The 15,092-nt window shown below is 34.5% G+C and overlaps 2 protein-coding genes across 3 annotated transcripts; one reads left to right on the top strand and one right to left on the bottom strand.

The window, feature by feature from the left end:
* Positions 1-360: 360 nt before the first annotated feature.
* LOC101251888 (actin-depolymerizing factor 2) lies at positions 361-8,039 on the bottom strand. 2 transcript variants are annotated; one of them, XM_069298935.1, is made up of 4 exons: positions 8,023-8,039; positions 2,923-3,152; positions 983-1,242; positions 361-826 (listed from the first exon to the last, which is right to left on the bottom strand). In XM_069298935.1, the coding sequence occupies exons 2-4, from the start codon at positions 2,923-2,925 to the stop codon at positions 676-678; spliced, it is 414 nt and encodes a 137-aa protein (XP_069155036.1). In that variant the 5' UTR covers positions 2,926-3,152; positions 8,023-8,039; the 3' UTR covers positions 361-675. The 2 variants fall into 2 exon arrangements, with proteins under 2 accessions (XP_069155036.1, XP_069155037.1); XM_069298936.1 differs by lacking the exon at positions 2,923-3,152 and having other exon boundaries at positions 983-1,293.
* Positions 4,901-14,263, top strand: LOC101250995 (ras-related protein RABE1c). Its single transcript, XM_069298934.1, is given in 9 exon segments — positions 4,901-5,041; positions 5,286-5,420; positions 12,280-12,352; positions 12,443-12,543; positions 13,015-13,080; positions 13,289-13,386; positions 13,602-13,664; positions 13,739-13,831; positions 13,915-14,263. Coding segments are annotated over 8 exon segments (666 nt in total). The 5' UTR covers positions 4,901-5,041; positions 5,286-5,347; the 3' UTR covers positions 14,014-14,263.
* The last annotated feature ends 829 nt before the right edge of the window (positions 14,264-15,092 follow it).

Raw genomic sequence — 15,092 nt, 5'->3', positions numbered from 1 at the left:
TTCTCTCAAGTATAGTGCTAGATAATCTAACTCATTCAATAAATATTACTTCCTCCAGAATTGGAGCAATATTATAAAATCTTCTTTTACTTACTTAATCCCGTGGATTTATTGTTCACGTAAATTATCTTTAAGGAGTTAACTATCATCACCTATTGATTCAACATGTGTTGTCTCAGAAGCACACGTTTTATATGTATAAAATCTTTGGCTCAAAATTACAAACATGTCAGTATCAAGCTATCATCACACCAACAAGATAGTAATCAAACTGATAAGAGGCAAGAAGAATTCAAAATCCTAATGCCAACTTAAAGTAAAACTAAGAATACCATCTAAGCACGAGTGCACGACAGAAAATTATCGCAGCAGCGGCCAACCAACCAGCATTATAATGAATAAATGGATTACAAAAGTTGCAACAGAACATACAAAGTCAAAAGAAGGAACAATCCAGTAACAATTTTGATTCGTACCAGCCCCAAAAGCTACTTATGGTATGAGTTCCACACACAAACATCACAAAATAAGATCAAAACCACATAATGTCTACAAGTTGACAAGCCTTTCAAATAGAGTTTAACAACAAAGCCGACCCCTCCTGTCCCAACAAATATTAACATTTCTCTTCCACAAAGTAAAGAGAACATCCAATGTTGTACTAGAGATGTTTATTTAGTTGGCACGGCTTTTGAAAACATCCAGACCCATCTCAGTAGGATCAGTTGCTTGCAGCTCAATCTGAATTCCGTCCAGCTCCCTCTTAAATCTATCCTTGGAACTAGCATAGATCATTTTGCTTCTAACCTTAGAGGTATCGGGACACCTATGCAAAACACACAGACCATAAACAAATATGAACAGTTAGTGAGCACACTACAAAGACGAGCAATAAAAGCACATTTTTTGGGGATAACTACAGGCAATACAAGCATATAAATACTTGATTATACTAAGAACAAAGCCAATCAGTTGACAATACCATGCAATAAAGAAAATCCTGCTCTTTGGGACACTTTCCTTTGTCAGAAAGTCAAAATCATAGACTGCATAACGACACTCATCTGCAGGCAGGTGTGTACAGAAGTCCTCATAACTTTCAGCTGGCTCACCAAGCTTTTCCACAATGATTTGCTTTTCTTCGATCTTGAATACTATGAAGCGGAAAGCCCTTTTAGTTTTCAACTCCAAAAATTTCAGTTTGCAATCATCGTGCACAGCCATGCCTGATGCAGCGTTAGCCTACAAAGAAAATCCAAGGTGAATAAAGTTTCTTAATAACATTACAACAAACTAGAACCAAATTATTCTATAGATACTTGTACAATGTACATGTGAACGATTCCAACTATATCAAAGCATAGCTGGTTGACAACCAATATAACAGTTAAACTATGATTAATATTCTGAAACAATAGCTTGAATAAAGTAGATATATATAAGAAATTCATGAAGATGAGGCTTAGTGTTGGCATTGATTGCTTCACCCAATATCAATGAAGATGTTTCATGCCTTTCTGTTCATGGAACTGACAACAATGAATTAAGATTTTGAAAAATGAGGAAGTAAAATGCACAAGAGATTTAATTTCAAAAACTTCAAACAAACAAGAAAATACACTCCTATTTGTAGTTAAGAAAATACACATCATTTCTACTTGTATCTGATAAATGAATATGCACTAGCCCAATGTGAGCAATCGTGCCCTGAAGCTATTTTTTTTAAAAAAACCAACATGACAATACGAAGATGATTCCCTATTTAGCAATAAGAAAATCAAAATGTGTTGCAGGAAATTATCGAGTGGACTTGATATGAGGTAGTTGGAAAACTTGCTTCACAACTAAAAATCACTTAGCACAACAATGAATTCCATTATTTCAAAGGGCAGTAGGTCTCAGCTTGGCAGAAAGAATGGCATGGAAAACAGAAGCCACATACAGCTTGGAAATGAAACAAAAACTATATACTAAGTACAGAAAATTTTAATTAGTCGTTCTTTAAATTGAATACCACATATTGATGACATTGTCCACAACTTCTCGAGAGAAATGAATTTCAAGTTCCTAAACATAACTGCTTTCTGGAAAAATCTCAACTCTGTATATATGGACTCCATACTTTTGAAAAAGTTCTACTCCATATATACACAACAAATATGCATGCTCTTACATCCTAACAACCTGGATAAATTTCAAATAATAAACAAAAAGATATCAACAACCAAATGTTCATGGATCAAACCAGTAAAACTTCCAACAAAACGTCCCGAACAACCAAATGTTCATGGATCAAACCAGTAAACCACACTCCATTTTTACACAAAATGAGCTCAACAACCAAATGTTCACGGATCAGACCAGTAAACCACACTCCATTTTCACACAAAATGAACTCAACAACCAAATGCTCATGGATCAAACCACTCCATCTTTTTTTTTGACAAAACGTCCTCAACAATCAAATGTTCATGGATGAAACCAGCAAAAAATTCTCATCAGACTCCATTTTTAGAAAAAATGACCTCAACAACTAACCAGTAAAACAGACTCCGCTTATAGACAAGTAGTCAACAACCAAATGCTCATCGATCAAATCAGTAAAACAAACATCATTAATTAGACCTCAACAACCAAACGCTCATGGATCAAACCAGTAAAACAAACTCAAATCCCATGGATTGAACAACATCGAATCCGATCCATCATCATTAAACCAAAACCTAGGGTTTCCACCACACAAAACACACAGATTCACAGATCAAATCGCCAAAAATAAAAGATCAGCACACAAATAAAGTACAACAAACTAACAAAACAAAACCAGTAGTTATACTCAACGATTCATCTCGTTCTAAGTTGAATTCACAGCAAAAAAATGAACAATCAAAACAGCATAAATCAACAAAAATTAAGTCTTACCATGATGAATCCGAAGGATCTGAGCTGATAATTTTTGAACGTATGCAGATGTAGAGAGAGAGAACAAAAAAAAGGTAGAGGGAGCGTTGAGGACTAGAAGAAGACTTGTAGAGATAACAAAGGCAATTTGTCTGAAGAATCCCGAATTCTACCCTTGCTATTCGGTGGATACCACCCACCCCTACTTTTACCCCACTGACCCTACGAAAAATATCATGATGGCGGTCATACTTTGAAGCTACAGATAGTTGTACCAATTATAACACGCCACGTGCTTCATTGAATTGACTGAATTACCCCTTTAGACTCATTCATGCATTTGTTATCCAAATATTTACTAGAAATAATATTTATACACCTTATAAAATTAATGTATAATTTTAGGGATGGACATTGGATATTAAGTTGGGATTTGATAATTCGGTAATCCATAGTTAAAAGTAGATAACAAATATTAATTTTCAAGTTTTGATTTTGTAATTCAAGAAACTATATATTAAATTCGATTTGACACGATATTCGGTGATACCATATTGAATTTGTAGCTAATTTTATTACAAAGTTAATATTATTTCTCAAATTATTTCTATTTTCTTTAATGTGGACACACTATACAATAGAACATCAACACGACATCAAGAAAAGCAAAGTGATACAACTAAAAGACATGTACTTGGATTATTCATGTTTTTTCTTTAACACTCTTTGGACTTGTACTAATGAGTAATAAATATGTTGATATATGACCTTCATTAAGTAAATAATTTGATATTCGAAAAATACCGAATACCAAATGATTTTAACACCTCGTAACAAACTCAAATCTGATTATTATAATTCTAAAATTTTACTCCCAAATACCATACCAAATACAAAAAATTTTGCTTGTTTTGGTAATACAATTTTCGATATTTTATGTCTAACCAGGGATAATTTCATAGGTAAAATGCACAAATACCCCCTAGACAATGACCGAAATTCCAGAGACACACCTTAACTAAACTAAGATCCTATTACCCCTCCTCTCCCCTCTAAACTTATTTTTTTAATATTATTTTATATGTTCAGTACATTTCACACATTGTCACATGCTTTTCTCTGCGTTGCATCTTTTTATGGTGCATATAGACTTAGTGCTTGTTCTCAGACTCGCAGTTAGTGCACTTACAACAATATTGGATTACAGTTGGTAAATCCGTCTCTAATGGACTTTATGAAATGCATTTAGTTAGACTTTAGTTTGGTTCTTATAGTATGTCATTGATTTTAAGGTAGCTGGAGGGCTATGTTACGTCAAATTTATATTTCTGTCCTGACTAGTAAAAGCTTATTTCAGACATTACAAATATGGTCTCATTATGTATATGGTCATGTAAGGCTACTGGATTAGGCTCATCCTTGTATATGTTTTTAACGAAGTTTAAATGATACTTATGCATTAACTTCATCTGTTTTCTCTAATGTTCTTTTCTGATGTGTGTGATTTTGGAAACCTTATGTTATTATTCCTACATATGCCTCAAAATATGATTATGTTAGTATTCTTTAAATGTTCAGTACATTTCATACATTGACACATAATTTTCTCTACATTACATCCTTTTATGATATATGTAGATTCAATGCTTGTTCTCAAACTCGTGGCTTGTACAATACAATAATATTGGATAACAGTAATCTTCACCATTATGATAGTCAATGTAACAACCACCACCTCCATGCACAACTATCATCACCATTCACCAGCCGCTAACAATAACTATTACCATTACAAACTATCTCCACTATCACCGATAAGTATATTAAGCTTTCCATTTATTTAAAATCATAATTTTATTTGATTAATCATTTTTAATAAATATTCAATTTTTTATTAAAATTAAATATTTATTATGTATATTCAGTATTCATATCTAAAAACAAGTTACACAAAACATCCATTACCAATTTATAACGAACAAACATACCCAATATAAAAGAAAAATTCCCCCAATAATAATTCGCCGCGACGCACACTTCTTTTTTCAAAATTTGTTCGCGAGCGCGTGAGCACCGCAAATATCTCTCACCCTCCGCCCTCTCCTCGGTGCCATTGCCAACAGTTCGCTAACGTGCAAAGGTAATTCTACTCTCTCTCTCTCTCCTGAATCAAGAATTTGAAATCAGTGCATAAATTTTTCAATTTTTTTTTGATTAATTTTATATGTAGTTTGGAGTTGATGGCAATGGATGCATTATATAATTGCAATTGTTTCTATCCTAGATCTGCTTGTGAAACACTCCAATGCCGCTCCGTTATGTATATATATGGATGAAATTTAATGTTTTTTGCTTAATTGATTTCTGTGATTGATTGTGTGCAGAGAGGTGTGTGTGTGGATATTGAATTAATCGAAGTGTTAGGTGATTTTGAATTGATTATTCAATGGCCGCACCACCGGCAAGGGCACGAGCAGATTATGATTACCTTATAAAGCTCCTCTTGATAGGCGACAGCGGTAAGTGATTTATGAGATTTTTCTCTATTAATCCTTTGATCTAATCACATATTGGTAAAATGTTGATTCATCCCGAGTTTTGACTGTATCGAGGATCGTATTGTTGACATCTATATGAGTCATGCATTTTTATATCAAAAGTACAACTTTAAGTTTATTAGATTTGGTCATTTTTCTGCATTCTTTTTCTGTGGAACTTTTCTATTTTCTCATGATCATGCAGATGATTAACCTCTAATGGCCTTGCCTACTATTTCGCTGGACCTTTTTTCCCCATTATTTGTCCTTGGGTGTGACTTGTTTTTGAAACATACAGAACAGTATATGCTGCACCAACAGCGGACTGCCGTAGGTTAATGTGGGATTTTGATGTATGACTTGTCAAATGACCAGGATATGGTATTGTTTTATTAATGTCTATATGGGTCGTGAGTGTAGTGGTGGGTATATGCTACATACTAGGTAGAACTAAGCTCATCAAGTAACAATATGAGCATGGTGGGGGATAACTCCAAGAGTCTTTGGAGTAGCTTGTCTCTTTTATTGCCAGTCCCGTTGTTAGAAATGCCTCTATTCCTAAATAACATCGTTATCTTGCTCTTTCTTATATGGATGATTCTGGTTATGATGTTTTTGCCAACTCTATTTCAGTACTAAGTTCTTTCCTTATTACATAAGAAAGTTCAGCTACAGAGAATAATAGAGAATTTGTGTTACAAGACTAATCAGAAAAAGAAAGTAACAAATCTTTCCCTAGAGGCAATGAAGAGATGATAAGGTTTTGTAGCCAATCAAGAAGCATATTAGTTACTCCTTCTGTTTGAATTTGTTTCTCTTTTCCTTTTAGCCAGTTTATAAAAGAATACTCTTTCCTAATTTGACAACTCTTTAATTGTAAAATTCCACATGTCATCTTTATGACCACACAATTAAAGGGCATTTTAGTATAATATACATCTTTTTTGTTAACAACCTTAAGATTCATTAATTTTCTTTACATTCTTTGTCACGACCCAAAATCGGGCCGCGACTGGCACCCACACTTACCCTCCTATGTGAGCGAACCAACCAATCTAACCTTAACATTTCAATGCAATAACAACAGAAAGTAATGCGGAAGACTTAAGCTCATAAGTAAAATCAATAATCAATTTCTATAACTCAAAAACTTATCATTATCCCCAGAATCTGGAAGTCATCACCACAAGAACATCTACAATCAAATGACTAAACTAAGAGTATTCTAAAAGCTAAAAAAATAAAAATAAAAAAATACATAAGAAGCTAGTCCGTGCCGGAGGTTCAAGGCATCAAGACATGAAGGAGGAGATCCAGTCCAAGCTAGAAGCGTTAGCTCACCCTGAAGATCCGGTGTGACGAAGACTGACTTGAATTATTGTTGAGTCGAAGATGACGGCACGTTTGCTGCATTCCACAATTAAACAAGAAGAAAACAATAAAAGTAGGGGTCAGTACAAAGCACGGGTACTGAGTAGATATCATCGGCCAACTCAAAATAAGGAACAATATATATCAAATATTATCGTAAATCAACTATAAAACTCAGCATGTAACAACAACAAGTACTATAATCATCAATAAGCACCATCAAGTTCATCCATGAGGGCTCAAGCCTCAACACCATACTCATTTGGGAATTAAGTTTATTAAGTTGAGTATATTATCATCTTTCAAAATTCATTATCTTTCCTCCTCTTGTGTCGGTACGTGACACTCCGATCCCCTACCACTATGTGTCGGTACGTGACACTCCGATCCCCTAATTCTATGTGTCGGAACGTGACACTCCGATCCCCTACATGTGTCGGTACGTGACACTCCGATCCACTAAATCTATGTGTCGGAACGTGACACTCCGATCCACTAAATCTATGTGTCGGAACGTGACACTCCGATCCACTAAATTTATGTGTCGGAATGTGACACTCCGATCCACTAATATCATTCTGTAAATCATCAAGCCTTCTCTATACCAAGGCATCCTCAATCCCATTACTTTAATTCATCAAGCCTTCTTCTATACCAAGGCATCATCAATCCCATTCCTTTAATTCATCAAGCCTTCTTCTATACCAAGGCATCATCATTAATAATGTATATTAAAGTTTCTTTTCAAGATTTGGGATTCAATATTTTCATCATGCTTATCTTATCACAATCACATAATCATATTCATGCAAACATACAATTAAGCATATAGTAGGGTTTACAATACTACCAATACATATCATTCTCTATTAAGAGTTTACTATGAAAGCATGAAAACCATAACCTACCTCCACCGAAGAATTGGAATCAACAAGCGATTTCCCAAGCTTTGATATTCCCTCTGCCTCTTGATCGATCAATTTCTCTCTCCTTGTTCTCTTTCTTTTTCTTTGTTCTTTCAAATTTTCTTTATTCAAACCTTCTTTCTTTTACCCTAATTAGTATACAATTAAGAATAAAAGATGGCAATAATACCCCACTAATTAACTTAGGGTTACCTCTTTTAACCCCCAAGAATTTGAGTTATTAATATAAACCCACGAAATCTATAATTAAGGAAAGAATAGTCCCAAAACGTCCCTTAAAACTTAACCAGAAATCCGATTCTGCCTGGGATTTGCGCAACCTGTGACGGGCCGTCGTGCCTGCGACGGTCCGTCCTGCAGGTCGTCGCAAGGTTCAGAGACCCAAATTTCCACCAAGGGTCTGTGACAGTCCGTCACACCTGTGACGGTCCGTCCTGCCATTCCGTCACAAAGTTCAGAGAGTCGATTTCAGCACCCAATTTCAGATTTTCTAAGTGTTTTGAAACGAGACCCTGCGACGGTACGTCGTGCCCATGACGGTCCGTCGTGGGGTCCGTCGCTTCTGCCAGTTTTTCCAGAATTGAAGTCTGTTGCTCAAAACGACTAAACGGGTCGTTACATTCTTAAACTCTGTGCTCAGTGAAACTAAGACAAACTAATTGAAACGGAGGGAGTACTTTTCATAATGCAGTTCATCCTGAACCTGTCACGACCCAAAAAAAGACGTGATGACACTTATCTTATCCCACCAAGACAAGTCAGCCTAAAACTCAACTTATTACAACAAAATGCGGAAAATTTACTATCGACTTACATTATACCCCAAAACCTAATTGTCACGTGTACAAACCTCTAAAGTATTAGAATTGATTCAAAAGAAAAAATCAAGTCTCAAATGAACTTATTCTAGAATAGAACAAGATCATAATTATGGAGAAGAAAGTCTGCTGAGATGGAAACAACTACCTCACAAATCTCCAAGAAGCCTCGGAAAAGAAGAGAATGACAAGTACAACAAAAATCCAGGCTCATATCCTACAAATTTTTTTGTAGAAGCAAGGGGTGAGTACCAAACCACACGGTACTCAGCAAGTAAACCTGTAAACACAAGCTAAGGGGATGAAATACGGGTACTCCTACCACCCCCAACCGAACCTCCACAACTACAACCTACATAAACATCAGCCCAACCTAACAACTCACAGTTTACATAGCACGTAACTAAAAAAAACAACACTTAGACAAATTACATATCCTCTACAACAACACTTTAACAAAGTACATATCCCCAACAACAATACTTCAACAAATTACATATCCTCAACAACAGTTCAACAAATTACACATCCTCTATAATAGTACTTCAACAAATTACATATCCTCAACAACAACGCTTTACATATCCTCAATAACAACATTTTGACAAATTACATATCCTCAACAATAATACTTCAACAAATTATATATCCGCAATAACAAGTTTAATATTGGTCAATCACAAGTTTCACAGAAAGACAATCAGAAGATCAACAAAACACGATATCAAGTTTACTAATGATAAGTATGGACAATGCAATGGAATGCAATGTCAAGTATAATGATGCATGTCTGACCTAGTGATACACACCCGCTATCCATGCATCTGTCGCGGCGCACAACACGACCCTCAATAATAGTAACCATCGCAACGCGCGATACATCCCTCGAAATATAGTATCCATTGCGGCGCGCAATACATCCCTCGAAATGGTACATCCTCTTAAGTACTCATTCTTTCTCAATGCACATAACACTTGTCACCACCAATGCCTCATAATAATGCAGATGACAAGTTCACACAAATAATGAGGAGATGACCATTTTAATAACATTGCACAGTTCATAACCACACAAGCATGAAATCACATCAACAATGATTCAATAAACCTTCAACCCTTTCTCAACACATCACACATAAACAATTAATCACATTGCCTTTTGTTATCCCTTTTTTTTTTCATCATTAGAATTAATCAATGTGGACAAGTCAATCTATCACCAATCCTGTTACTCCAAAACATATACCACAAGGAAATACACACATTTCATACACTTAACAAGAGTTTAGAAATCCACTTGCCTCAAATAGTAGAACAATCAATTCAGGACTTGAGCCTTCTCCCTTCGGTGAACTTTCACTCAAAGCAATCTATTCAAGTGAGGAATTATAATAAGATTTTAATACTAACAACACTCATATTACTATATTCATGTTCTTAAGTCTTGATCCCAACTAATATGTCAAATTCCATATTTCTTAAATTTAAAGTGTAAAATTAAGTCATTATTTCTCTAACACTAAAACCCTAATAGTTCTCCTATAACATAATACACATTACATATCTCAATGCATATTAAAAGAATTGAAGTTACAACACGATTGTAAGATGTATTCCCAAACTGAAATTAAAACATAGAAACTATTATAATTCGTAGGAATTATGCACCCCACCCTTATATTAATTTAGATTAGCAATTTACTCATCACACCAAACCCTTATCTCAATGTATTAAATAATACTTATAATATGATAGTGAAAATCGAAATCGAAATAAATTAACTACAAAATATAGTCTGCAGAATGTAAACTATTTAAAATGATGAATTTACTACATATATCCTTCCTCATTCCTATTATTGAATCCTCAAAAAGGTAATCATTGTCAATCATTACGTACCCACCACAAATTGTCTACCATAGCTATTTAAGAACCAATGTTTCCTATTGCTTTCTAACCATACATTATAGTATTATAGATATTCATATCTTAGCAGCAATATAGTTTCCCAGGAACTAAAAAGAAGGTTTGTGGTTTTAACTATAACGCGAAAGCTTTCCCCTGTAGCGCTGAATTTTGCCCTCTTCTTCTATTATAAATATATCAAAACTTGAACCATAATATAATAACTAATATTCTGAAATTTACGCCTAATGATGCCATTACGTATTCTACATTATGTTTTTTTTTCAACCCACTAATGATTGGCTCATTATGAACTAATCATTGACCCACTAATGATTGGCTCATCATGAACCAATCATTGATCCACTAATGATTCAAATGGTTTTTTTAACAGTTCACGTAATTTTCTGTTCAAATTCTTTTTTTTAATTCACATGCAATCTTCATTCATTAATTAACTCAAGTTAAGCAAATATTCAAAATTTCCAAAAATGACCTTCCGGGTCATTACAGAACCAGATAGTATAAACCCTTTACTTAATGTCTTAGATACATGAGGGAAGCTTATTCTTGGGTAGGCTGCAGTCTGCATGCCTAAAGGGATCTGTATTGTCAGCTTTTGTTTTCATAACTGTTGCTTTTGAATCATTAAAAGAATATGGCATTAGTTATTGTGTGTGCTTGGACCGTAGAGTCTTAATTATTGCGTGGGGTTACATATCCTTTTGAAGGCAACTTTAGGACCAGGAGTAGCATGCAGAAGTATGAGTTTTGGGTATGAGAGTTCAATCAACTTGATTACGAAGAGAAGGAAAAGAAATGTGATTTTGGTTGGTTGCTTGATTTTGCTATTTTAATCTCTTCGTTTTTTGGGCCACTTTTAGTTGTACCAGCTACTGTGGATGCTCAGTTGAATTATCTTAGTTTGGTTGTTCTCATTGATTCATTTTGGCAAGCATGTTTGATTTCTAAACGGTGAGATGACTCAACTCTATTAACTTGGACTTAAATTAGTTCTGATGGGATCACGGTGGAGGCTATGATTAGCTGAATAGCCAGCCCAGGAGATTATCCATGTCATTATCATACATGCGTTGTTTGTTGCATCTGTTAGTTAGTTACTTAATTATACCCTTGATTGCACAACTACATTGAATTTTAGATGTTCCTTTATGTGAAGCTGAAACATGATTTATAGGACGACCTACCAATGTGGCCAAATTATTTGTATACATATTTCTGTCTACTCCACTGAGAGCTGGAGATGTTAGTTGCTTATCCGGAGTAGATAAAATATTTTACCACCTTTTTTATGATTAGCAGCAACAGTTATTTCTCCAAAAAAGAAGAGATTATTACTGCTATCATAAAAGGTGGTAAATATTTCATCTACTCCTGATGAGAAACTTATGTCACCAGCTTAGTTAGCACTAACAATCTCACTCTGCTTCTCTTTGGTAACTACACAAGAATTTATATCCTTCCCCTCAAAAGATTTTGGAGATGTTTGGAGGAATAGGGACTTTGAGAAAAAAAATTCAAGAAACTTTTTTGATTTAAGTTGCTTGAGTGACCTTCTCAACCAAGCAGTCTCTTTCACTCACATAATCCTCTCACCAAGTACATTTTTCATTTGCACAAACATTTTTCCATAAATATTTTTCCTGCATTAACCTTTTTCAGAATATTGTCCAGTCTGGGCAAGTTTGTATTATGCGTCTTCTTCATCGTGATTGGAGATATCTAATGTCTCTGCATTGGTTAGTGCTATAGAAAAAGATGACTGAGTTTTCTGTTTTGCTCTGATGTGCACTCTACAGGTGTTGGTAAGAGTTGCCTTCTTTTGCGTTTTTCTGATGGTTCTTTCACCACAAACTTTATCACCACCATTGGGTTAGTTCTCTCCTTCTGGGTGTTCTATACTTGGTATTACTTCTAAATTAAATGCTTCTCAAGTTTGAATGACTGTTATTTTTCTGTCAGGATCGATTTTAAAATACGGACCATTGAGCTCAAAGGGAAACGGATCAAACTACAAATCTGGGATACGGCTGGTCAGGAACGGTTCCGAACAATCACCACGGGTAAGATTTTACGACTTTTAACCAAATTATCTTTTCATGATACAAAATTAAGGTCATCATAACAGGAAATTTGTACAAAACAATCTCATTATAGCAGGAAGGAACCCTTCATTTGTTTTATTAATTAATGTGTCATGTTTTTGTCTTTAAAAGCTTACTGTTTGTCATGTCATTGTCGCCTTTTGTAACATCCCTACAGATTAACGTGGTCATTCATCCCATGGCCTCACTAAATACAAAGTTAATTATAATGTACCTCACGTATCAAGTTAGTAGAAAGTTAAATAAGCTTGAGTATTCTCAAAAGAAAGAAGTAAGCTACCAAGTTTGGAAACATTTATACATTTTCCTTTTCTTCATAATACTTGGCTTGTTTTTTTCTTATAAAAGAACATTTCATTTTAGATCCCTGCTTTATGTTTTACCTGTGTACTTATTTGGCTCCTTTTTTGTGTTTAAGAATTTCTCCAGCTTACTATCGTGGAGCCATGGGTATATTGTTGGTTTATGATGTTACTGACGAATCTTCCTTTAACAGTAAGGTTCTTTCCCCTAGTATTCATGTCATCGAAAATTTAGTTCTTTATGAGCTCACCTTAGTTGACTCTGGTGAATTTTTTGGATGACCCCAGATAGCCCTGTCATCAGTTTCTTGTGCAGGAGAATACCATTTTTTTTTCTTTTTAAGAAATGGTTCCCTTTCCCCCTTGTGGATGGAATGTAATTGTCTTGTACCTGTTTGCAGACATCACGAACTGGATTCGTAACATTGAGCTGCATGCTTCAAACAATGTCAACAAAATACTTGTAGGGAACAAGACTGATATGGATGAAAGCAAGAGGGTAGGTTATTGTTTGGCTCAACTATTTATCAGTCACCTTACATGTCCCCCCATCCTTAAAAGAAAAAAAAAACGATGGATGAAAAACATCAAAAATGCATGACAACATAACCAAGAAAAACGTTGAGGGTGTAAAAAATAAGTTTGGATTTGTATTTCAATTATTAAGCATGAGCCTCTCAAGTCTAATATTCTGCTGCGTTGAACTTTTTGTAGGCTGTCCCTACCTCTAAAGGCTAAGCACTTGCCGATGAGTACGATATCAAATTTTTTGAAAGTGTAAGTATGGTGTGAGAACCTATGGAAATAACTTCTGGTTGGTGTGCCGGTACTAAGAGATTGTTCCCATGCAGAGTGCAAAAACAAATCTTAACGTGGAACAAGTTTTCATGTCAATAGCAAAGGATATAAAGCAAATGCTTTCAGACACAGACTCCAAAGCGAAGGTATGCACTTGATCTAGTTTGGTTGAATTAATAGAATTTCTCATACCCGATAACCTACTCAATAAAACAAAGGAGTTGTGCAGATTGGGGTGAGAACGGAAAAAGGATACCAGATAACTTCTTTTTTCCCTATGTTGAAGGCTAATAGTTGTGATGTTGCAGCCTTCAACTATCAAAATTAATCAACCAGACGCAGGAGCTGGAGGTGGTCAACCTGGCCAAAAATCATCTTGTTGTGGTTCATAAATGGGATCCTTACAAGGAGCAGGTGCACTCTTTGATCTCTAAACCACCGAGAAGAACAAGCAAATGCTAATTTTGAAGGAAATATTTTCGGGGCTTGTAATATTTTTATTGTTCATTCTTTTGAAACTTGTGTTAGAGTGTGAAGGATAGGTTGATTTCCATTTGAGAAGTCGAAAGTGTTACTAACACAGTTCCTGTTTCATTTTCTACTTCATTAGCTCAAGGATGTGAATGTGATAACTCATAACCTAACATTTTTCTCAAGTTTACATGTAAGAAATACTACTTCTATCTATAATGGATATATGCAACTTCTTTTGTTGGCAGAGGGTTTCTGATTAGGGTGTTGCAGGGTTCGGATTAAAACTAAGTTACAGAAACTAACTCATAATCATATTATTTATACCCCCATTCTTTTATAAATTGGTGAAAGAAATATTGTATGATATCGGATATTAATTGAATATTTAGCATGATTTTTAGGAGGACAATTATAATAAACGGTATTTTCATCATGTGTAATTCTGTCATCCCAGTGAATCGAAACTCTAACTTTCGATTAAGAATACATTATTTTGTGATTGAATGAAGAATAATAGAAGACTAAAGATGTTGAATGTGCTATATTTAAATGTCCTTAAATAGAGCTTGAATGAGCTTTCAAAATTAAAAAAAATATATAAAATACATTGTGTAATAAGTTTTTTATTTTTATGATATGTCAAATCAATATAATTGTATGACAAATACTACAAAAACATCATAAAGAGAGCATAACTTGAAAAATATGCCTTCTTGTTGGATGTAAGTTTTTCTTTTGACTTTATAAAGTGTAAGAAAAAGTTCTATTTTATAAAGTGTAAGAATATCTTACATTTTATAAAGTGGAAGAAATAGTTCCGTTATATATTAAAATATATCCGTGATGGACTAACGAAAACGTTTAAAATATTGGATAAAGTAAAATTTTTCTTTCACTAAACCTATTTTAATTACTTCCTAAAATAATCACTCA

Source organism: Solanum lycopersicum, chromosome 6 (assembly GCF_036512215.1).
Source record: "Solanum lycopersicum chromosome 6, SLM_r2.1".
NCBI lineage: Eukaryota > Viridiplantae > Streptophyta > Magnoliopsida > Solanales > Solanaceae > Solanum > Solanum lycopersicum.
The sequence above is the reverse complement of the archived record's forward strand: the minus strand, read 5'-3'. Positions and strand labels throughout refer to the sequence as shown.

Coding starts and splice junctions, on each gene's coding strand:
- LOC101251888 (XM_069298935.1), bottom strand. Junction 827..982: donor AGGATTTTCTTTATTGCATG/GTATTGTCAACT, acceptor TGTTTTGCATAG/GTGTCCCGATACCTCTAAGG.